This window comes from Ciconia boyciana, chromosome 16 (assembly GCF_034638445.1).
Source record: "Ciconia boyciana chromosome 16, ASM3463844v1, whole genome shotgun sequence".
NCBI classification, from domain to species: domain Eukaryota; kingdom Metazoa; phylum Chordata; class Aves; order Ciconiiformes; family Ciconiidae; genus Ciconia; species Ciconia boyciana.
This window is the reverse complement of record NC_132949.1, coordinates 9,376,411-9,400,668: the sequence shown is the minus strand read 5'-3', so window position 1 is coordinate 9,400,668 and position 24,258 is coordinate 9,376,411. Positions and strand designations below refer to the sequence as shown.

Below are 24,258 nucleotides of genomic sequence, written 5' to 3'. Positions count from 1 at the left end.
AAGTCATTAAGGGCTTGGCAGCGTGCCAGTATGCATCTGGGACTTGGTCTGCTGCTCCCCGCCAAGCGGCAGGAGCTGCTGTTGGGGCAGGGAGGAGAACGCGGGGCAGGAGGCAGGAGCTGTCGTTTGGGCAGGCAGGAGGACACCAGGCAGGAGGCAGGAGCTGTCGTTGGGACAGGCAGGAGGACGCCGGGCAGGAGCTGTCATTGGGGCAGGCAGGAGGACACCAGGCAGGAGGCAGGAGCTGTCGCTGGGGCAGGCAGGAGGACGCTGGGCAGGAGGCAGGTCGGCAGCGCCCGCATCTTCCCTTGGCTGACTTTCAAAAGCGGGAGAAAAGCAGCTAGGGTGCTAATTGTAGCTGGGTCCTGAAGTGAAAATGTTTTGTGACAGTTGAAAGAATTTAAAGAGGAAGGAAGATCGGTTTAGTGTCAGCTGCAATTAGATAATCAAAGCTTAAAAATCCTACTCTGTTGATACCTTCACCTAGAGTTAAGGAGCGGAGCGAGGGGAAGGGGGAGGAGGGCTGTGCGTGGAAAGGGCATTTCCATAGCCAGTGCAACCGAGGCCCGACCGAGCTTGCAGGTTGTCTGGGCGCACGCTTGCACAGAGAGATTTTCTTGGCAGCTCTACAGGATGAGGCTCACACTGTACACAGCCGACATATTGAAGCCGAGAGCCCTGGAGAACGTAGATGCAGGAGTAGAAACAGCTCTGCACACAATGTAGCGTCTCCTAGGATGGTTGGGCGGCTCCTTTCTTCAGGTATTTTATTACCCATCAGCCCTTTTTAGAGGGAAAAAAAAAAAGAAAGTAACCCTAACCCTGAGAAAATAGCATCTGCTTCTGTTAAATCAATTTATTACATAACATTTCAGAGAGAGAGCAGCAGCACAGCGTCCTAAGCTTTTGGCTGCATTTCAGGTTTGATAAAATGGCGTCTTTGCAGTGAGCTGCTTGCTAAAGATATGTTGCACTGAGCAGAAAAATGCAATTATTTGGTGTTTGCTACTGCTGCTTTTGTTTTGGAGAGGTAGCATTTAGTGGAGTCTCTACTAATAATGAAAAATGTTGTTTATTTTTGCTTGTTTTCTTAATGCATTTAAAAGCTTTCAGCATCAGAGGAAAGGAACTACATTTTAATGTCGTAGTGCAGAAAATTAAAACAGGGTAACAGGCTTTCCCACTTGTGTGCTTAACTATGGTTTAGTTTTAAAATAAATAAAGCTGCTTTATTCAATGCTTCGATCTCTTTTCTGTCTTTCCACATGATGTACGCTATTCAAGATTTCAGCTTCCTAACATCTATGAGACTTGTTGTAAGTTAGCTTTGTAAGTGGCTTCAAATAGATGACAGTTTTCAAATTTGTCCTCAGCCTCAGACGGCGTATGCATAGAGCTGGATGTAGCAGGTAACCTGAAATATTACCACTACAGTTCCCAGATTTTCTACTGTATTATATTTCATTCTTCAGAATAGATGCTTGTGTCATCTTTTCTTTTTCTTTCATGAAATTAGCCTACATTGGATCTAGCACTTAAAATGTTTCTGGCAATTCCTATTTAATTCAGATTTAGAAAAATTCATGTATAGTCTTTTAAAGATCTGCCTATGTGGAATTGAAAACTGTTTCTTTTGGAGGAAGAAAGTAATTTGCCCTTTTCCTTGACTTCCTACTCAGAATCACTCTCCTTTGTGTGACAAGTAAAATCCCCAGTAGGACTGTCACTGGCCTTTGGGATTTTTCTCCCTTCTGCATGTCAAAGCAAACAACAACGTCGTCTGTAATCTGTCCTTTGGGCAGGACAGGATGAGCCAATGAGTCTGGTTGTCGTTACGCTGACTAACATGAATTGAAAAATAAAACTAGTAATAAGAGAGGGAGTCACTGTTAGATCTCATTTAAAATTGGATGAGCAAAACTTATTGATAATGTGGTCTCATTAAAAGTTTATCCCAGGCTTTGCCATTTCGCACCTTCTCTGTACTTCGGTTCCTAAATCAGCTGAATGTTGTATTATAGTTCAGGATGCATAATGTTACTGTGCAGCATTCAAACTAGTTACTGCAATGGAAGATATGAAGATACAGTAACTTTTAACTTGGCTGAATAAAAATGAAAAGAAATATTGTTGTAAATGACATTTGCAGAGGACGATTGAAGTTTTGGGTAGACTGCTTGTGCAGGCAAAGTATTTTGCTTTTCTAAGAAATGCATGCAACAGCTTCTTCCATTTCACTCTACTCATACTTTACATTTGTAATCTATGTAAACATTAAACTGATTTTACAACTAATTATTCATATTCATTATCAAACACAGCTGAAAATGTTTTCTATTTTTAATAAGTACTAAATTGAAGTTGGTAAAGTATGTTGGACACAGTATGTAATAACACCAGCAATCTCCTCCCATCCTGTTAAGGATATTACTTAAAAACAAAACCCTCATGCTTATTGGTAACACTGATCAAAGCTGTGCATTTTTTAGGTAGCATGTATGACTGCAATTTGACAGAAGTTGTGTTTGTTTAAAACAAATTTGAGCTGTTATTCTTGGTATTAGATTAATTTTTCCTTCCTGATTGCTGAAGAAATGTTGTTAATCAAGGGAATAATATTTTATAAAAGATGCATAATTAAGATTTTCAAACACAAAGTATTAATTTAAAAAGCAATTTCACATTGCAGCGTATCAGCACTAGGATTATAAAATACCTGTGTTTCCTGTTCCTGATGCTTTGTTTAAAATCTTTGCTTAGTTCACAGAGGAAGGATAGAAATGCTTCTGGTGGACTGCAGTGCTTTTATTTCTGATCTTTGCATAAATAAAGAGGAACTGATTCTTAAGAATTTCTTAAATGGGTTTCCCATTTCAGTCTTAACAGCTTTGAAAATAAAAAAAAAAATTTGCAATTTCTATGAAGCGTTGGTTTCCTAGAAAGTTGGAGGAAATCTATGTGTTCAAAAAAACCCCCCTCAAACAAACAAAAAATTCTCTAGATTTAATAATATATAATATTTTGCTTTCATTATTTTTCCCAAACGTTTAAAGTTCTTATGGATTAAGTAGGACTGTGTTACTAGTAACTTTATTTATAGGAATTAACTCCTTTTAGTCTAGAGAAAATGGAAAAACGTCTTTGGATTATTTGCTTCTAGAGACAAGAATATAAAAAGTCCTCTCTTCAGGATCAGTTCTGTACTCAAACTCTGTTATGTTTGTCCAGCAGCAAAGTCACAGTTTTTGCAGCTTTCTGTTTATATTGTGAAATTTTTTTCATTCTCTTTGTTTTATCTGTCCTGTTTCTTACAAGTTTTATAGCGGCAGCCTTTAGCGTTAGAACCAATTGTTCCAGTAAATATTTGAACACTACGAAGTTATTGCACATGTCTGTTTTTGCTCTTTTTTTTTGAATCTATGACTTGCGAAAGGTACCAGTATGGTCCTGCTGACTCCAGAGCAGGGAAGGTGCAGCACAGATACACTGCTGCTCAAGAGAGGGCTTGCTTATTTTATGCCACCTAAGAAATTTATTGTAATCCCTGTCAAAGTAACCACTTTCTGATTAGTCAGTGGTTATTGTTGAGGGTGTAATCTGAATCTCAGTAAAAGGAACTATGCTGATGGTACACGAAAGGGAGTAATTATGGAGTTGCAAACCCTTGAAAAGCAAAGGCGTTTGAGCTGCCTGCATGCTGCTTCCAAGCCAAACATACTTGGTGTGATACTGTCTGGAGTACATGTGCTTATCCAAGCTGAGGCACTTGGCCATTTTCTACTTTTCACATGGTTGTCTCTTGGTCTTTATAGTTCTTCCCTCTCATAATTTTTTTTGTTTCTTGTTCTCTGACTGCTCTTTGAAATCCTGGTATCTTATTTATTGAACCGTTTTGCTCCCTACTCTCAGGAATCTTTCTAAGCTGTTTTGTCATCTTCCTCTTCTATTCCCACCCCTTTCCTTTACTTTCTGTCTCCTAAGAGCTCTCAAACTTGAGCATTGCTTTAACCACCATCTTTGGGGGAGAGGAGAAAGAAAAAGAAATTATTAAACAAGCAGCTCCCTTTCATCTCATCTTGTCGATCTTTGTGCCATTTTAGTGAGTATTAAGATGTCTTGCACTGTGCTCTTGATCCTTCTTCACAAACCTGCCCTGCACAGACACTCTCACTTGCCTTGGGCAGCACCATCGTTCTCCCAGGCACTTGCACATGTAGCTTAGGTTTCGGCTTTGACAAGACCTTTTTACTGGAACAATTATTTCAAGCTACTTTTAAATCTTTCTGTCATGTCTGAAATGTAGTGCCGAATCTCACCACCCACAGTGTTGAAAAAAATCTCACATAACTCCTCTTATCTGATTCCTTGGTTGCCTCAACTTCTTATCTTCTGGCCTGGACTGCTGCTGCTTTTTTCCTTTGTTCATTCCTACTCTGCTAAGAATGCTGCTTGGCTCATTTTTCTGACCCTGTTGACCCTTTTAAAGTCATTTCACAGGCTTCCTTTCCCTTCCATGCCTTATCTGGGATTCTGGTCTCTATTTAACACCTGTGTAGCAAACCTAAATTACCAGGTAAATTTTCAACCTTCTTCCTTAGCTCTGTAATACAACCAGTTGGCTTTATCCAGGAATAACATGATGCTTTCTTCCTTTCTAGCCTTTGCATGTAGGGGAGAGAATCCGGGTAAATCCAAGTGGCTCCTTTCATATTGTCTTTTGGATTTGTCATACACATGTCAATTATGTAGCTCTTTCTATGAAACGCTAGGCTTTTCCTAGCATAATGAGAAGACAAATGATGAACTAAGACTGTTTTCCCTTTCTCTAACATTTGAACTTTTGCTTCAATTGATTTAAATTAAAAAAAAAAAAAAAAAAAAAAAGGCAAGATGCAATCTGTCCTGGTTTACTGTGTTCTTTCTTCATCTTTATAAATCTTCATGAGGCAACCAAATAACCACCCCCCTTTCTTGAAAAGCTACAGGTGAAATGTGTGAATAAGAAGACTTTGTCAAAGCGAGAGAGCTTTTTTTATTCTTGGAACAATTTTTTTGCAGTATTAGAACACCTCTAATTGGAGGCAGTTAGAGGAGCTAATCACACAAAAATATTTGTGATTTAAATTAATGCATATTAGGCATCCACTGTTAACAGCTTATTTGGGAGATTTGTTGCATCCATTTCCCCCACAAAATACTATTCTTATTGAAATCATAAAAAATAAGTCATGTTTCTGCAGATTTACAGCAAGTTAAAATAATTGACACCCCAAATTTTTAACTTGCATATATGCAGTATTCTCCCTTATTTAGACAACCAGTAAAGAGGGGCTGTTCTGCAGATAGTCTCTAGTACATAAGATCAGACTGAATTCCTTGCTATAAAATTCCCACCAAAAGAAACTAAAAGGAGTAATCTGTACTAAAAATCTTGTAGAGAGCAATCAGGATGGAAAGTAAATGCAAAAACTTGAACTAAGTTTGAGTTCTTAGCATGAGAAGTGGTGTGTCTTCCAGTTTAACTTTGTACCCTAGCAAGCAATCAGATGCTTAAGAGCTTTTGTTTAATTTTTTGGATTAGCATCTATGTTTGAGGATGTGGGAGGCGCTGTGAAAAGACTGTCTTCTGAGTATCTGTGCAACATAGCACTGATTTTCATCGGTTTGCAGAAATTGGACTGTATGTGCAAGTTCAAATGAGTGTTTAAACCACATGTAAATCCTGTAAGAGCTAAGTTTCTTGACAAAACTACCTATGTAGAAATACCTGAGTTCTCTGCTAAAATGTAAGTTACAATAGTGGTGTTTAAATGTATAATTGACACTGAATAGTAAAGGTGGCTGTCCGTATTTGTTCCTTTATTTACAGGAAGGGTTGAAAACCTAAATGCAGTATGAACTTAGTGTGTTGAGTGCCATGTGGGTGTGTATGTAATACCTAATGGCAGGCAGACATTTCACATTTTTTATTGGATGCTCTTTCTTTGTGTTTCTCTGAAGAATGAGAATTGAGTCAAAATAAATGGTAAGAGTCTGCTAGATATTCTTCTGCGTTTTTTCCAAATTTGCTTTTTAGATTTTTCACATAGATTAGTGTATTTGCTATCCTTATTTATCGCCTGCTTATTATTTTTACTAGTATACTAAAGGATACAAAACACTTTTGTTGCTCTTTTCTAAAACTGAATTGTTCCATTATTTTAATTGAGAGTTTTGCCAGATTAAAAAAAAACTAAATATGAGCATCGTGCTTTATTGTAGTGAGGAAAATTACTGTATTGTGTTAGAGAATGTACTCTAAATTTTAGCAGAACAGAGTGTTGTAACAAGCAATGTAAAATAGTACTTAATAGAGGGCTTTTGCAGTGCTTGAACAGTGGACTCATTTTTAACCTTGTTGGATCCTTTCAGATCTCAGCCACAGTGGATTGGGAGACCATTATGAGAATTCCCACTGGGGACAGCAGCCCGCTTTCAGGAGTGAAGGCAACTGCAGCTGGGATAAAGTGATAATAGACAGGACTGACAAGGAAGCGTGGCCTTCCATTACCGGAGCCGAGACTGAGTCTGCCTCAGAATGTACTACAGACACTGACTCTGCCTCCAACTGTGGCTCAGAGAACAGTAGCATGGCTACAGGGAGTGCCCAAGGCAACTTCACTGGACATACAAAGAAAACTAATGGCAATAATGGCGCCAACGGAGCACTCGTCCAAAGCACTTCTAACCAGAGTGCCCTTGGAGCTGGTGGAGCAAACGGTAATGGCAACTCGGCCAGAGTGTGGGGTGTGGCTGCGGGCTCCAGCTCTGGCCTAGCTCACTGCTCTGCCAGTGGTGGGGATGGAAAGATGGACAACATGATGGGAGATGGTAGAAGTCAGAACTGCTGGGGTGCTTCCAACTCAAATGCTGGCATTAATCTTAACCTTAACCCTAATGCCAATCCAGCTGCCTGGCCTGTACTTGGACATGAAGGAACTGTGGGAGCAGGCAACCCTTCCAGTATTTGCAGTCCAGTCAGTGCCATAGGTCAGAACATGGGCAACCAGAATGGGAACCCAACAGGCACCTTAGGTGCTTGGGGAAACTTGCTGCCTCAAGAGAGCACAGAACCACAAACGTCCACTTCTCAGAATGTGTCTTTCAGCGTACAACCTCAGAACCTTAACACTGATGGACCAAATAACACTAACCCCATGAACTCTTCACCAAACCCTATCAATGCAATGCAGACAAATGGACTGCCGAACTGGGGAATGGCTGTTGGTATGGGGGCCATCATCCCGCCCCACCTGCAAGGCCTTCCTGGTGCTAACGGAACATCAGTTTCTCAAGTCAGCGGGGGCAGTGGTGAAGGAATGGGCAGTTCAGTGTGGGGGATGTCCCCAGGTAATCCTGCCACAGGAAACAGCAATTCTGGGTTCAGTCAGGGGAATGGAGACACTGTGAACTCAGCATTAAGTGCTAAACAAAATGGATCCAGCAGTGCTGTGCAAAAGGAGGGAAACGGAGCGAGCGCGTGGGATTCGGGGCCTCCTTCTGGTCCTGGGGTACTAGCGTGGGGCAGGGGTGGTGGCAACAGTGGTGTTGGTAGTATGCATTCTGGAGCTTGGGGCCACCCCAACCGTAACACCAGTAATGGTGTGAACGGTGAATGGGGCAAGCCCCCAAACCAGCATTCCAATAGCGACATCAATGGGAAAGGATCAACAGGGTGGGATAGCTCTAGTGTTACCAGTCCGAATCCTGCCATGCAGCAGGGCAATGAACAAATAAACTCTTGGGCCAAAGCTGCAGCATCTGGCACCACAGCTAGCGAAGGAAGTAACGACAGTGGTGGCAGTCAAAACGAAGTCAGTACTGGGAGGGAGGGGGCTGGAGAGGGCAGGAGGAGAGACAAAGGGATGATAGACCAAGGGCAAGTTCAGTTGCCAAGAAATGACCTTGACCCCAGGGTCCTGTCCAATACGGGGTGGGGACAGACCCCTGTAAAGCAAAACACTGCCTGGGAATTTGAAGAGTCCCCAAGGTCTGAACGAAAGAATGACAATGGAACAGAGGCCTGGGGTTGTGCAGCTACTCAATCTTCAAACTCAGGGGGGAAGAACGATGGGTCCATCATGAACAGTACAAATACCTCTTCAGTATCTGGGTGGGTCAACTCTCCACCGGCAGCTGTTCCAACAAATACAGGTTGGGGAGACAGTAACAACAAAGCACCAAATGGCCCAGGGGGATGGGGAGAGTCAGCAAGCTCTACTACTGTTAATAATGCTGCTGCTGCCAAAAGCGGCCACGCTTGGAGTGGGACCGCAAATCAGGAGGACAAATCACCTACCTGGGGTGAACCTCAGAAACCCAAATCTCAAAACTGGGGAGATGGACAGAAATCAAATCCAAGCTGGACTTCAGGAGGTGGAGATTGGACAGATTCATCATCTGTTCCTGGACACTTGGGTGATGGGAAGAAGAATGGATCTGGATGGGATTCTGACAATAGATCAGGGTCTGGTTGGAATGATTCCACAAGGTCTGGGACCAGTGGTTGGGGAAATGGCACAAACAGCAAGGCTAATACAGGTACAAGTTGGGGAGAATCTTTAAAGCCAGGCCCCCAACAAAATTGGGCTAATAAACCCCAGGACAACAACGTGAGTAACTGGGGAGGAGCTGCTTCTGTAAAACAGACGGGGTCAGGGTGGATTGGTGGGCCAGTGCCAGCCAAACAAAAAGAGAACTGTGAGGCAACTGGCTGGGAAGAGCCATCTCCACCGTCCATTCGCCGCAAGATGGAAATTGATGATGGTACCTCAGCTTGGGGTGACCCAAATTACAACAACAATAAGACTGTAAACATGTGGGATAGAAATAATCCTATAATTCAGAGCAGTACCACAACCAATACCACCACTACTAGCACCATTATCAACACAAATATGGTTGAACCTCAGCCATCGCACCAGTCAAGTGCCCAGCCGAACCGGTCCCCGCTGCTTGGTCCAGGTATGAAAATAGTTTTATAAGATACTTCATACCAGTACCGATTACTGAAGGCTGTCTGGCCTGATCAGTGTGTAGTTACACAAAGATAGAAATCCTGTGTTTATGTCATAGAATAAGTTTATTCATTTACTCTGAAGCAGTGTTAACTTCTCAACCTTGAGGACAGAACCCATGGAACCTGACACACAACCTTCCATAGTCCAAGTGAACGTAAGAAAGGCTTGAAACAGTATCTGGTCAATAACGTGCCGGGTCCTTAGATTGTTGATCCATATTTATTTTGTCAGTTCTTCCACAGATATGTAGCACCTTCTTTTAATTCAAACCATTTGAGAGTTTGAGGTCTTTTTGCTAACCTTTTTTCTCTTGTCTTCTGTTACCATTGCTCAGTCTTTGTTCTTGTTTAGACAGTATGCATCTGTTTCTTTTCTGCAAACCATGTCTTTTGGCAACAGATGTTTTTTAACAGTTGCATGAATCTAGGCTCTTGCTGTTTGTCTTCTGTTTGTTGTCTTTTATGAAGAAGCAGTTCTCTTCCATACTTCAGGTCTCAAGCACGGGTAGTATCCTGGACTTTTATGTGATTCTCATAAAGCTGGATTGGTTAAAGATGTTAATATTCAGGGTGGCTGGGAAAAGTTATTTTAACTTCAGCTGTGTTCCAAAGACAAGTTTTTAGGCATCTAGGAATTTTTCTAATCAAAGACAAGGTACAGTTATAGACAAGCTGCAAGGAACAAAAACGGGGGAAAAAAAGAGAAAAATGCTTGGGGGGAGGTATTGAAATAAAAGTTACTAGCAGCCCTGCTCTATATCATGACCACAGACTTCTCAAAATAAATCTAATCTTGCAGTGGTCTTTGAAATTCTTCATCTGATTTTTGTCTCCCGAGTTTTTGTTTCATCTTGGTCATGGCTAAATAATGACTTTTTAACCATGTTTTTCTCCAAGTGGGAATTGTTCTACTCTTATTTCCATCATTTTTCTCTTTGATGTTTTGAAATAATTCAAACTTACTGTAATGTCTGTGTAAAAATATTCTCATGTTCCCTACTCTGGTCAAATAGTTTAACAGTTGAGAGTATTTATTTTGATAAAATAACATGTGCTCCAGAAGGAGAAATCTTTAAATAGGTTTGCATGTGGTCAGTCCAACATACGTGATCTATAATTCATTTACCTTAAACTTATTTCATCCATATTTAAAACGTTACCCATGAAACTGACAATTCAAATTGCTGAATTGTAGTGGAGGTATAATGAAAGTGGGGTTTTGGTTGGTTTTGGGGTGGGGTTTTGGGTGTCTCTTTGTTTTGTTTTGGTTTTTGTTAAGCTGATTTTTGGATGATTACATCTGTGCTTGTAAAACTGTTCATATAGGCAATGTATTGTTAATGGTATTCAAATAATCTAACATCTTGCAGAGGAAAACTTACTGTTCCGAGTCCTTCAGATTTTGAAAATGGAATTTAAAAACTGGTGTTAATCTGTAGTGATTCCTCTGGAGAATAGATGGTAGCAAAGGCAGGGTTTCTTTGAAGTAATATGTTTATGCAGGCAGAAAACTGCTTATTCATTTGTAACCATCCACTCAGGATACCACAAGACTAGGTTAAAATGACAGTATTGTGCATCTTGCAAAAATGTTCATTAGAAAGATTCTAAGATACTAAAGCAAAAACAACTCTCAATATACTTAAGACAGCATGCAAGAAAGAGGATAAATTCAGTAATAGTGAGGACAATTTAAAATACAGTTCTGATATTAAAATTTAGATCAAGTTATTGAGGGCATAAGTTAGGCCTTTTGTTGTGTGTTTTTGCTTACATACGCTTACAGTTGTGTACGTAGGTACAAATCTAAAGGCCATGCATGGAAATACTTCGAAGGATTATTGTCTAACCTGCAAATGGAAGCTAGGAGCAGTCCCCTGTGTCTTTATGTGTTATGCCCATCTTTACTTTTGACTGTGCCTGAGAGGGACTAGTCTCGTGCTTATCTCACACAGAGAGAGCAAAAAATGTGATTTAAAATGATCCTATTAGTTTCCCCATTCAAAGTGCAGGAGACCTATTTTTAACACTGCATGTAGCACATAGCAGCTGTAGAGCAATATCCTGTTGGTCTTTGTGGAAATTTATACAGATTTAAAACATCTACAAATCATGTCCTATCTGGGACAGCTAAAAGATGAGAAACTAGTAGTGAGCAGCGTTCCTACGACACAGACATGGGCTTATAGTTTGTTGTCGTGCTGTTTAACCTTATTTTTTCATACTCCAATTACCTGTCCCATTGGCTATGCATTTCCAACCTCTACAGTAAGGGAGACAAGAATCCTGTAGCCAGGAGACTTCTGTAATCCACAACCGAATTTCATCCAACAACAGTTTTCCACATACAGTATTTCCATGCAAAACATGATTGTGTAATAAAGGTTGTGCCATAGGGCACAGGTTAAGTGCTCATCTAAAACATTACAACACTTGAACTAAGTAGTTACCACTGGCATTTTGTCTTCTGCGTGGGTCATGATGTGCTTTGCCAATCATTTTTATCATTCCCTGTATTCAGGGAATACCATGAATAAGGAACCCTGGATTCTGTTCCTGTATTCGTAGGGAAGTCTGGCACAGCTGTAAGATGGCACAGCCATGCATCCTGAAAGCAAAGAAGTGGATTTTAATTTTGCTGTACAGCCCTAGTTAACTGTTCACAAAGGAGCAGCAGTTCCATTTGGGTTTTAAGTTGATACTGTATTAGTTTAGAGATGGAGGCCAAAGGGAGTCTTGTTATTCAAGTTGTCACCCATCCCCAGAAGTTCTTAAAATTCTTTGAATACAGAACTTAAAAGCTATTGATGTGAAGCAGATGTTGGAATACACTTGATGAAAATGCATAATGCTCTAAGGAGTTTCTTTGTCTATTGGGGAAAAAAAAGGGGGATAGATAATGTGATAAACGTAGTCCTTTCTGGTTATAGGAGCTTGTTCCCAAACCAGTGGTGAGTTATTTAGAAAGACGAGCAGAAAGCTAGTGGTTTTGATTTAGATTCAATTTTTATCTAAATTACTTGTGCAAAATTCTTACTAGCACTTCTAACTCTTGTAACTTTGATACAAGGGGAATAAGAAGTGAGAAAAGGTTTTGCAAACAAGGATGATTAAAAGAGAGATTTCTGGATCCCAAACAGCACCAGATCCTTCCTCCAAATGCTGAGGAGTGGGCTTGATGCTTTCCTGTTCCCATTAGGTAGGTAAAGACTGGCAGGGTTCCAACCACCAGTCCTCCAGCTGAGAAAAGAGACAACAAAAGATAATGTAGGCTTCCCTATGGAGATTTTAGGTTGAAAATTGAGGTCTTTGTGGTTCCTAGAGAGCAAGGAACATAAGTTTTAAAAATCTGAACCAGATCTAAATTCTGAAAGCTCTGAACATCTTCTTGTTCCTCTTATAATCCTGTGCCATTGTCTCAGTGGCAACTTATGTGTCATTCATAGCATGTAATTTATGTGAAACAGAGAATGCAAGAGATGCGTTTTTCCTTGGAACTTTCATCAGAGTGGATTTAAACCAGATCAGTTTTGAGCTCCTTTAGGATGCTCGTGTAAAAACCTAAAATCCTGTTATGGGTGCTCAGCCCTCTAACAGCCAAGTTCTGGGGAACAGCCAGGTGATACTGAGAAACCTGCCCTCTATTTTCACACAAGGTTGAAAGCCAAATAATGCTGAGCAATATAAGAAGGCATGGAGCTCCACCGCATGACCTGGAATACCTTTCAGAAAATGAAGACCTGAAAGGTTAAAGGTTACAGGTGACTCCTAAAAATTTATATAACCCTCCCCTTTACACACACACTCCCCAATAGATTCTATCTTTTCTATTAGTAGCAGGTTAACTAGTGACTATTTAGTAAACAATCTCATTTTTTCTACCTAATTTCTTCCTTTTTCATCTACATAAGGTTCTAATATTTTGGTTTGCCTGTATTGTAGTCATACGCTCTGGTATTTATCACAGACCAAACAACTTCAAGGAAAATGATTTCTGCCATCCAAATGGCTATAGGGTTATTTTGAGGGAAAACAACTGCATCCTGCCACAGCTTAGTTAACATTTCACTTTCCCTTGAGGATTTCCTGTTGGCTGTGGCCCAATGTTAATTATGTTTTTATTTCTATAAAACAAAGCTCTGCCAATGTGTCCATGTTTATTACTCACTGTGATCTTTTTGTTTCTTGCAATTCTAACAGTGTTTAAAAACTTCAGTATTAAAACCTCACTTTCTTGCCAAAGAACCCTTTAACAGAGCTTATTCTGTGGCAAAACAACATTCGTGCAGATCTGGGTGTTATTTAAGGCATGGAGCTTTTTCTCGGGAAAGCCTATATGCGTATTATTTTCATTTTAAAAAAGTAAGTTTTCTCTGAGCAAAATTTTTGAAAATTTTAGGCAAGTTCAGATTTTGAGACCACTGTGAAGGTGTTTTCCTTCCAAACAGCTGTGTAAATGAACTTAAAAATAGTTTCTTTCTTTCATTCAACCCACTGTAATGCCATTTGTGAGGTGCCTTTATTGCAAGGTGTGCGATAATACTGGAAAGCATCACGCTGCCAGAGGCAAGCTGTTGAGACTACAAACTCTTTGAACCTATATTCCACCTGTGTCTGTTTCAAATATGAAACATACTGAGTTATTTTAAAAATTGAGGAAAAACCTTGTTTAAAAAAAGAGAGCCCTTTGGAGAATACATAGCAAATTTCTTCTTTCACCTGTAGAATTTTGTAGAAGTCACTCAAAACTGTAACTTTATTCACCTTTTTAAATTTCTAAAACAGAGTCATTTGGAGTCATAAAAAGGTAGCCCAGAGATAGTAACGTTAAGACAGCAGGTACTTAACACAGAGGGGAAAACAGGTTCGTAATTGAGAAGTGCCCTGGAATTTACATACAGGTTAATTTTTGCAGTGCAGAAGTTATTTCTCCAGCAGCCTTCAGGTTTTATTTACTAATTTCCTGCACTTAATTTGATCTCTTAAGGTAGTTTTGAAAACTTTTAGTTGATGCATTTTGTTTGCTTTTATGTACTTGCAAGTATTCTCTTTTAGTAAAGGCTGGCTCCCTCATTATTTGTAATCCCGTATTATTTACTGCTCAGCGCATTTAAAGCACTTAACTCAAAATAACTTGGACATTACACATCTGTGGTCTTTAATCAATGTTGTTGAGTTTATAGTAAAGACCAACAGAAGGACCGGTTCTTTTGAGTTGTTATTCTACAACTTAGCACACTTTGCCTTTTCAATATATGAATTGTGTTTTCAGGTTGATTTCGTAAATTGAATTACGTAGAGTTTCCAGTATAGGTTGCATGAACTCAGGGAAATATTAGTATTCTGCACTCTCTCTATTTGTGTTTGCATTCTAGTTGGTGCTTTAGAGATGTTTTGTTTTCTGTTTCATTTGCCTGCAGTTAATCTTTTTCAGATGCCAATATGATTAAATACACGCAGTTGTCTGACAAGGTTGCCTCCTGAGTAGTGAGGCAGAAATTCAAATAAAGCGCTCCTTAAATAAAGTTGGCTTACAGATACAAGCAGAAAGCTTGGATAAGTATTTTAGGTGCAACACCAAGGAAGCTGTCGTGTTAAGTAGAGGTTCATTTATATACATACATATGTGTGTCTGTGAGTTTGGCTTCTGTACACACTTTAAAATAACCAGAAATTTAAGATACGTTGATAGAGCTTAGAACACAGTATTTTTGTTTCAAATGGAAATCAGATTAATGAAACAGTGAAATTTTGGGTTGTTTCAGGAGTATGTTTTAAAACACAATGAATCTTGCTGGTGGTGAAGGAGCTTTATTAAGCTACGGCTTCCTGAACATGTAGGCTTAGTTTTATGTTTTATGTCATATGCACTTTTATCAGTATCTGAGAGAACGGCAGTTGCTTTAAGAAATAGAGCCTAAAATAAATATGTAATATGGTAACATTGGAGCAGTGGACAGATACGAGCCCATCTATTTGAAAGGAATTTTTTTCTCTGCTAGCCAGTGTTTGAGTTATTATTGGCGATGTATGTTGCCTGCAGTTTCTAGTAACAGAAATTCTGTTGACGTCAGTAAGTTCTGCAAAGACTTGTTGCTCAATGAAACACTATTGCTTGGTTAGTTTAAAGTATTTCAAGGTACTCTTAAATAAACTTCTTTTGTGGCGACTTCCTTGCTATTGTCTACCTACTGGAGGTGTCGGTTTTTGTAGAAAATGTTATGTTTCTGCTCTTTGAAACCTTTCCAGAGTATTTTTACGGATAGCATTGGGGAGCAAAAAAGGAATAGTGCTGCAGCAAAGTAGGCATCTAGTCCTTAAAATCATAAAAATAATCTGAAACCAGAAATTACACTTTTTATGGGTAGTAGCAAAACCAAGTTTCTTTCTTAACCAGATCTGGTTCCATGTTGTGAGCTGCCAGAAGTTACAGATTTGGCAGGGCAATAGTTGATGGAAATAAAATAGCCAGGCTTAACAATATTCATCTCCAATGAAAAGAGAGCAAGTTCCTGAATTAGCAGCCTGATTAACAGTGGAAATTTTAAGCAGACTGAATTCTGCAATACTTGTTGAGATCTCGGTTGTCATGTAAAGGAATGCTTTCTGTGATAATTGTAGAAAAACAGGTTAATATAAGGTATATGTAAAAACTTTGTTTTCTTGATCTGTCTCTTTTGTATATTTTTTAAAAGTACCTTGAACTCCATCTATGATCCAAATCTGTCTCTTCAGAAAAAACTTTTTTTTAAGAGGTAATGGTTGTTTTCAATTCAATTTACACTTTTGCTGTGTTGGTCAGTGTTGCTCTTTAGGACTCAGAAGGTATATGGCTGTTCCTGGTACATTCAACTTCAGTGCTAAAATCAATGTCATATGGATTTAAGCGTATTACCTGCAAGCCAAGCCAGACTAAGACCGTTTCTTTACAGTAGTTTACGTCTTTCAATGAGTTAAAATAATACTCTGTAGGAAAACAATGACTTCTACCTGCCATTCCTCATGATTTGACTATAGATTCTAATTGCAGTCTTGTCTAGTTCTCCTTAAAAATCATATTTATTATAATGTTGAGGCTCAGTGATGAAGGGGTATGTAGGGAACACAGTCAACCATGAGCTGGAATAAAAGCTTTAAGGAATGCATACAACATATATAATCTACGTTGAAAGCAGTAACAAACAAATGTCATCTTACTCGCAGGGCATGAGAAAAGAGATTTGATAATTTGTAAGTAGTTAAAAGGAATTAAAATAGCTTAAAATCTTTCAGGGAAGCAAGGCCCAACTCAAATTTGGGTCCTGATCTCCTGAATGCTCGCACTGCTGCGTGTGCTCCCCGAGCCCTGTTTGGTCTGCTTGGAGAAGTCACATTGGGAGCAACTGCTCCCTTGGGACCAGCTCTGGTGCTCACATGGCAGCCTGACTGCTCCTGGCTATGTTGAAAATACTCCTTCTGTCTTGACAACTTGGCATTAGTATTCAATTAAGAAAAAGACTTTTGAGACCAAATCAAAGGGATTTTTTTTTTTATATGCTTAATTAGAATCACTGTGTCTACTTACTGGTTCATGCTCTTCCCAGACAAACACTTGAATAAAATGTCCATCTTTGAAATTACTGACAAAAGAAACCTTGCCTCTCATCACTGTTCTTCTCTCCTTCCCCTTGCTTCAGCAGGCTGGGGAGAAATGCCTACTGTCCACACAAAGACCGAAGCTTCTTGGGGAGAGCCGTCATCCCCTTCTGCTGCAGTTGATAATGGCACTTCAGCATGGGGGAAACCCCCCAGCAGTGGTACAGGGTGGGGAGATAATCCTGCCGAGTCGGCAGGGACATACGGAAGAACAAATGCTCCAGCTGCTGCCCCAGCACTGTGCAAACCAGGTACGTGCGTGGTTGTCACTGTCGTAAGAGGTTGGGGAAAAAAGGCAAAGTGTGTTTGCTTCTGCCAGTATTTTTAAACAGCACTTCTGTTTTTCTGTGCATTTAAATCTTAATAATTTCATTCTTAAAACTCCATTAGTTGTCTCAAAACATTGATATTCCAGATACCATATTCACACAAAAATATAGCTATAGTGCATTGATCCAGTAAATTTAAAGGTATTCCTTAAAGTATTTTCATGTACTTTGAAAGCAGTATAAATTGTAGAGATGTGGGAAACTGTGAAACTGCAGAAGAATGTGAACAGTACTTGTCCCTAGCCGCCTAAAAGAAACCTGTATTAGGATGAGAAACAACTGAGCTCAGTCAAGATAGGATTGATTCTGGTAGGAAAAGAAACACATGAGAACGACTGGTCATAACTTCACTGTTCTGTTAAACTGAGGGAGTGGATATCTTCTTCAGCTATTAAAACTGTTGACAGGTTCAGGAACATCCTGAGGTACTTACTGCTTCACGACTCCTAACTAATGTTATTTGACAAAAATCTTCCAAAGGCTACAGTGTTTGTTTTAGACTTTTGTTTTGGCTGTGGTAGTCTTTAAGCTTCACTCCTGCAAAATACTATACTGAGAGATAGATAGAAGGCCCAGAAAACCTAAACAGAGAGGGGGAGATCTTAAAATGAGTAATCTCAGCTTTAAACAGAGTAAACAGAATAAAACGGAATGAGGTGACACAGCCTCGTCACTTAATGTAAAGTGTTCCCTACAGCCCACGTGTTCCTTTCAGTTCCCATTCTTCTGAGATGGGAATGAGTTTCTGACCGTTAGTGACCTCGAAATTTGGTTTTGTTCATTGGAAGAATGTGGCAGCTAAAATGGTGAGATTCATTGAAAGCAAAATAGCACTTAACAAGTGTGTGGTCATACTTTTGGTTCCTTGTTCCTAGGAGACTGGAATGACCATGACCACAGATCTTACTTGTTCAGGAAAAAGCAAGACTTGCTGTTGCTGGACAACTTCTTCTATAAAGTATTTAGAGAACTTTTCTTTTTTGCTAGCTTCAAAGGAGGAGTCTTTATCACTTAATGCCAATTAAGCCTCTTGATGAACCTCTGTATCTCTTGAAAATACTCAAATGTTAGCATACTGGATATGGCATAAAAGGAAATTGAATCTGATTTTTCTTCTCCCTCTTTCCTTTCCCTCCAGCTTCAAAATCTATGCAAGAAGGCTGGGGCAGTGGTGGGGATGAAGTGAATCTCAGTACTAGTCAGTGGGAAGATGAAGAAGGAGATATGTGGAATAATACTGCTTCACAAGAGAGCAGCTCCTCCTGTAATTCCTGGGGGAACGCCCCGAAGAAAGGACTTCAAAAGGTAAGACAAAAATAAAGATACTCTCTAGAAAAGAGTGGAATTAGTGTAACATTTGTAGAATAATTTGTCACAAATTTTCTGTTGCATTACACCTGAACTCTTAAATTAGACCTCTGACACCTGAACACAAACACAGCTTGCCACTACAGTGGCTCAAGTACAGCCTACCTTGTTTCTAGGGGAAAATGGGAGATCTTTGACTTTAAGCATGTCAGGTGCTTCGGGAGTTTTGTTGTTGCTGCTTTTGTTTTCTCTAAGTTTTATAAGCTTCCAATTATTCTGAAGAAATGATAATGTATTAACAGAAACAGAAAAAGTGTTAAGGGGGCTTTCATACACTTTCCGTCGTGGTAGAAAAGCAAACAGTAGTTTGTGATGAAGTGGTTCAGCAAAAAATTTGTGAGGACAAATAGATAATTTTAAGGTCGGTACTGGTATGAGAACAAAGCAAATTTGTATTAATGCCGCACTCAACCAAGAACATAGAGAATTATGTCAGGAAGTTTTCCATTGCACAGTCTTTATTTCAGGACAAGGCCAGGCTGTAACTTAAAGGAATTGGGAATGCATTTAGCCAGTTTGTTTGTTATTCCATTAGCCAACAGTTAGGCCAGTGATTTGATCAAGTATGGTTGTTTCTTGTACTGTCCGCAGCCCAAAACAAATCCACGCTTGTCCCTTGGTACTTTCTGGAGAACTGAAAGGAAGAGACTTCTTAAGGATTTTGTGATAGAAAAGCTGCACAGAGATCTTTTAAAGGTGTTTATCTAGACGCTCTTGTTTGTTTTTAAGAAAATTCACTGAGTAACATTCTTAACTTCAAGGTTGCAAACTCGTTTTTGGGAATGTTTTTCAGGAAGTGTTGTACTATTTCAGAATCTTTGATTTCATTATGTTTTTCTGCCAAGGATTAAAATGAAATATGTAAATTCAAAGGTGGCTTTAATTCAGTGGTCGGCAAATCAAATACTAAATAGTACACTGAACACCTATTCAGCTGAGATAAAATTTGTACACTTTGTGGGGGAAGAGAATCGTAGTTACGTTGTTCGGAGGGTTCTTCAATACTTTCTAAATTAATGTACTAATATATCTTTCAGTAGCATGTATTATTAATAAGAAAAACTTACCATGTATTTTATGTACATTTCACGAGTATGAACAGGGGAACCAGACCATTAATGGAATCTCCTATTTATTTACTAAGGGCATGAAGACATCTAGCAAGCAAGATGAGGCCTGGATCATGAACCGTCTGATAAAACAGCTCACAGACATGGGCTTCCCTGTGAGTAGTGTTCACAGCTAGCACACCTGTGGCTTAGCTTTTGTAGCTTGTAGTTCTGACTTTTGATGTTTCAGGCTGTAGCTGCAAAAAGGTCTCCAGGCTTTTCTTCAGGCCGGGCAGTAGTTCTGATACCTGCATTTAGACATTTACTCAAATTTCTGACATCTACCCTAAGCTGGTAGAGTGCTCTCTGAGATTACTTGATTATATACTTTGTGTGATGACATTTATAGGTCTTTTTAAGTTCAGAGTTTTATAACAATAGTTGTTACTTTGAACTGCAGTAATAATTCCACTCCTGTTCCCCTTTTCTTATTAAACAGGTGAAATTAGAGTATAGCTGGTTTTTTTTAGAGGAAGGCATATCATAGTGATATTTAAGTTGTCCATAGAAAACAGGAAGAAATTTAAATAGAACAGTATGATTTGACCTTGTAGAACTGGTACTTACTTGACAAACTGAAACTAACTGAATTGTTGTGAGAATTAGTAAAAGCAGAAAAAAATGTGCGCAGTTGTTATTTGTGCTGCTGACTAAATATTAAATCCAGTATTTGAGAAGTATGTGTTTTCTCAGTTTGCTGTGAAATCATATAAGCATGATTACTTTTTTTCTTAACATAATCCGTATTTTTGACAGAGAGAGCCAGCGGAAGAGGCCTTGAAGAGCAACAATATGAATCTCGATCAGGCCATGAGTAAGTATCTGTGTAACTAAATATTTTTGCTTTCTTTAAAGCAACACAGGAACCATTCATGATTCTGAGAGTTTGATCTTATCCCAGATATATTCAATAATATTTATTTTCTTGCCTTTGCTTTTGTAAGCAAGACCTACCTCTCTGAACTACTGTTGGCAAATTCACTTCATGTCACCTTTTTCAATACATTTCCCCTTTCTGTGAAGGTGCTCTGCTGGAAAAGAAGGTGGAAATGGACAAGCGTGGAATGGGAGTGACCGACTATAATGGAATGGTCACCAAACCCCTTGGCTGCCGCCCACCACCGATCTCCAAAGAGTCTTCCATGGACCGCCCCACCTTCCTTGACAAGGTAAGTTCAGAAATATGAATGTGATTTACAAGTCAAAACTGTACACAGTATAGAAATATCGATGATTTCTACTGTCTGTTTAGAAAGCTGTAGAGAGAAATGTGATAGATAATTACATATTGCTTTATTCTTTTTCTTCTCTTTTTTTAATCTTGTGGGGAATTTGGTCCTTGTGGAGAGGACCAATGATTTGATTCCCACATAGAAATAAACAATGGTCATCCCCAGTGTTACACTTGAAATGAAAACCTACTAAGGAATCAGTAATGCAACGGAACTAGAAATGGGGAAAACAAAGAAACAGAGTGCAGACAGCCTTTCACTCTCTAGGAGTCCAGAGAGTCAGTGACCCTTGCCCAAAGTAACGATCAGGCAGGACCAAGGCCAAAATCTTCAAGAATTAGGCTCCTAATTTCTGTTTGAGTTTTGGGCTCCTTATAGATTTCAGTGAGATTCAGTACTTAAATAGGAATGAGGAGCTGAGGTATTTTTGTTAAGTCAAAGAGCAGACACGCACAGTCATAAATAGCTTCTCCAATGAGCTTCCTTTTCTGTGATCACATATGACAAATTTTCCAGCACCATTTAATGACTGGGGAGAAGGCTCCAGAAGTTCCTGGTGTCCAAGATTCAAAGTGCCTAAAGAAAAGGATGTAGGGAAAAGTGCAGCCAGATCTTCAGCAGGAAATGAGATTTACAACCTGACACAAAGTCCTACAAAGAGACCCACCAAATCACCTCAGAATCTCCCTGAAAATTATTAATAAGGAAAGAATAGTCTCTGGTGCCAGTCTTTATTTCACAGGTTATTTGAAATGTTCATAAAGATGGGGGGTGGTGGCTTCTCAATGCAGAAATCAATAGTTTTCACAAACTATGCTGAAACCAATTCATTTTACATAAGCTGTTTACAGGATGTGAGACAGTAACGATATCTAATCTTGTTAACACAGACTGTATTAAAAACTTCACTGACCCTGAATAATGATTATCTTTCCAGTCCTCCACCCTGTGTTTTCTTATAGTCTCAACTATAGCGTTATCCTTAAAGTTATGGTTTGTGTTGTGACAGATTCCCAGGTGTTGCGCTAAGAAAATTAGCGTGGTGCTATAGAATCATTTAGGTTGGAAAAGACCTTTAAGATTGTCAAGTCCAAATGTTAACCTAACACTGCCAAGTCCACCACTAAGCTGTGTCCCTAAGCACCACATCTACACGTCTTTTAAATACCCCCAGTGATGGTGACTCAACCACTTCACTGGGCAGCCTGTTCCAGCACTTGACAACCCTTTCGGTTAAGAAATTTTTTCTAATATCCAATCTAAACCTCCCCTGGCACAACTTGAGACCGTTTCCTCTTGTCCTATTGCTTGTTACTTGGGAGAAGAGACCAACCCTCACCTCGCTACAACCTCCTTTCAGGAAGTTGTAGAGAGCGATAAGGTCTCCCCTCAGCCTCCTTTTCTCCAGGCTGAACAACCCCAGTTCCTTCAGCCGCTCCTCATCAGCCTTGTGCTCCAGACCCTTCACCAGCTTCGTTGCCCTTCTCTGGACACGCTCCAGCCCCTCAATGTCTCTCTTGTAGTGAGGGGCCCAGAACTGAACACAGCATTCGAGGTGCAGCCTCAGCAGTGCCGAGTACAGGGGCACGATCACTTCCCCAGTCCTGGTGGCCACACTGTTTCTGATACAAGCCAGGATGCCATTGGCCTTCTTGGCTGCCTGGGCACACTGCTGGCTGATACTCAGCCAGCTGTTGACCAACACTCCCAGGTCCTTCTCTGCCAGGCAGCTTTCCAGCCACTCTTCCCCAAGCCTGTAGCATTGCCTGGGGTTGTTGTGACCCAAGTGCAGGACCCAGCACTGAGCCTTGTTGAACCTCGTACAATTGGCCTCCGCCCATCGATCCAGCCTGTCCAGGTCCCTCTGTAGAGCCTTCCTACCCTCAAGCAGACCAACACTGCTGCCCAACTTGGTGTTGTCTGCAAACTTACTGAGGGTGCACTTGATCCCCTCGTCCAGATCATTGATAAAGGTACTAAACAGAACTGGCCCCAGTACTGAGCACTGAGGAACACCACTTGTGACTGGCTGCCAACTGGATTTAACTCCATTCACTGCAAGTCTTTGGGCCAGGCCAACTCCTTGGGTCCTGTGCTAGGACATTTGATAAATACTGACCTTTAAATGACAACTATTGCTATTTCTGCTGTCATCACAGTCCAAACAGTTTGCTGAGTTTTAGTGCTGGTATGATGCAGACTGTAAACAACTTAATTTGATTAAATACAAATGCATCTTACATAATTATGGGTTGTTTATATTAATAAGGAAAAATTAACGTCTATATAAAATTTGCTTTAGAGGGTCCTTACATACGAAAAGTTTTTGTGATAGTTCAAATGCTGCCACAGTGCTGTGTAATCTAGTGTCATAGCAGTTTCCTCCAAAGATTATATATTACAAAATTGCTTTTCTGCTTTGAGGGGAATAATAACATTTGTTCTTTCTGGGCTCCCTACTTATATCGGAATGATGTAGTGTCCGTTATGTTGTTGTTCCCTAAACCAGACTAAACTGATTGTGTATTTCCTCCAATTTAAGGCCCAACCTGGCTCTTTTTCCTTCTTTTTCTCTTCCTGCCATGTAAAGTTCATCCTCAACTATGGCAATTCTATTTGTTTATGGCAAACTTTAATGAATATGTTAATTGAAAGATCTCTCTCCTGATGAAGGTCACAAAATTAATGCATGCATGCCAGTTAACCTTTTCTTTTCTAGGCTAGCAATATCTTGAGCAGTAAAATTATTGCCAGAGAGAGAGGTGTATTATGTGCAGCATGATGCATAATTATGGAAACATATGTTAAACACAACTATTGAGATGGGAGTACTAAAATCATTAATATTCATACAGCAAGTAAAATCTGTCAGTCTAGGCATAATCTGTCACAGTGACTTTACTATAACAAAGGAAATAATCCCAAACTATATTTGTTAGCTATCAGAGTGTTGAGCAACTTGCTAAGTGAATTAAACAAATGTAGTTTCTGCTCTAAGAATAGATATTTTTTCCAAAGAGATTCTTTCCAGATTTACAGCTTATGCTACTAGAGCAACTCCTCTTCTCCAAAACCTTTTTGCCCTTTGAGGTACTATTTCAGAGCATGAGCCTGGAGCTGTCTCGCTTCCTGCTCAGGTCATCCTTGGTCAGTGAACAAGCTCTCCGCACAGCTGCACAAAGCACTCCAGCCAATGTTCCTTATTTTACTTACTGTCTTACTAAGTCATTATCCTTTTGCTTGGCTTTGCCGACTCTTCAGTAAGTTATGTGAGGTTCCCCTCCATGAAATCGTAAGCTGGGTTAGTGTGCTCATTGCTACCACTCTTTCTCAGCTGATTCTCTCAGCTCACTTGAGTTGAGTCTCCAGGATTTTTCTCCTGCATTTTCTGACAGGTAAAACCAGCACTTACTCTTTTTTTTAACCTTATGCATTTGAGGAGAGAGGATTTCCAGTCCTGACATCTGCTTCTGGACCCGTTGGACTCCCTGTTCTGTCTGGATTAGCAATGGTCTGTGCAACTGAAC

At 39.9% G+C, this 24,258-nt stretch overlaps 1 protein-coding gene across 10 annotated transcripts in view; it reads left to right on the top strand.

Moving 5' to 3' along the window:
- TNRC6C (trinucleotide repeat containing adaptor 6C) overlaps positions 1-24,258 on the top strand; it is a 110,456-nt gene that overhangs the window by 62,331 nt on the left and 23,867 nt on the right. For 6 of the 10 annotated variants that reach the window (XM_072880851.1, XM_072880857.1, XM_072880858.1 and 3 more), the window contains 7 exons: positions 6,412-9,003; positions 16,735-16,944; positions 18,161-18,327; positions 18,982-19,086; positions 19,535-19,615; positions 20,256-20,313; positions 20,523-20,668. In XM_072880851.1, coding sequence (XP_072736952.1) covers positions 6,412-9,003; positions 16,735-16,944; positions 18,161-18,327; positions 18,982-19,086; positions 19,535-19,615; positions 20,256-20,313; positions 20,523-20,668 — 3,359 coding nt within the window. The remainder of the gene's footprint in view (positions 1-6,411; positions 9,004-16,734; positions 16,945-18,160; positions 18,328-18,981; positions 19,087-19,534; positions 19,616-20,255; positions 20,314-20,522; positions 20,669-24,258) is intronic. The other 4 variants (XM_072880859.1, XM_072880855.1, XM_072880854.1 and 1 more) reach the window with 3 other exon arrangements.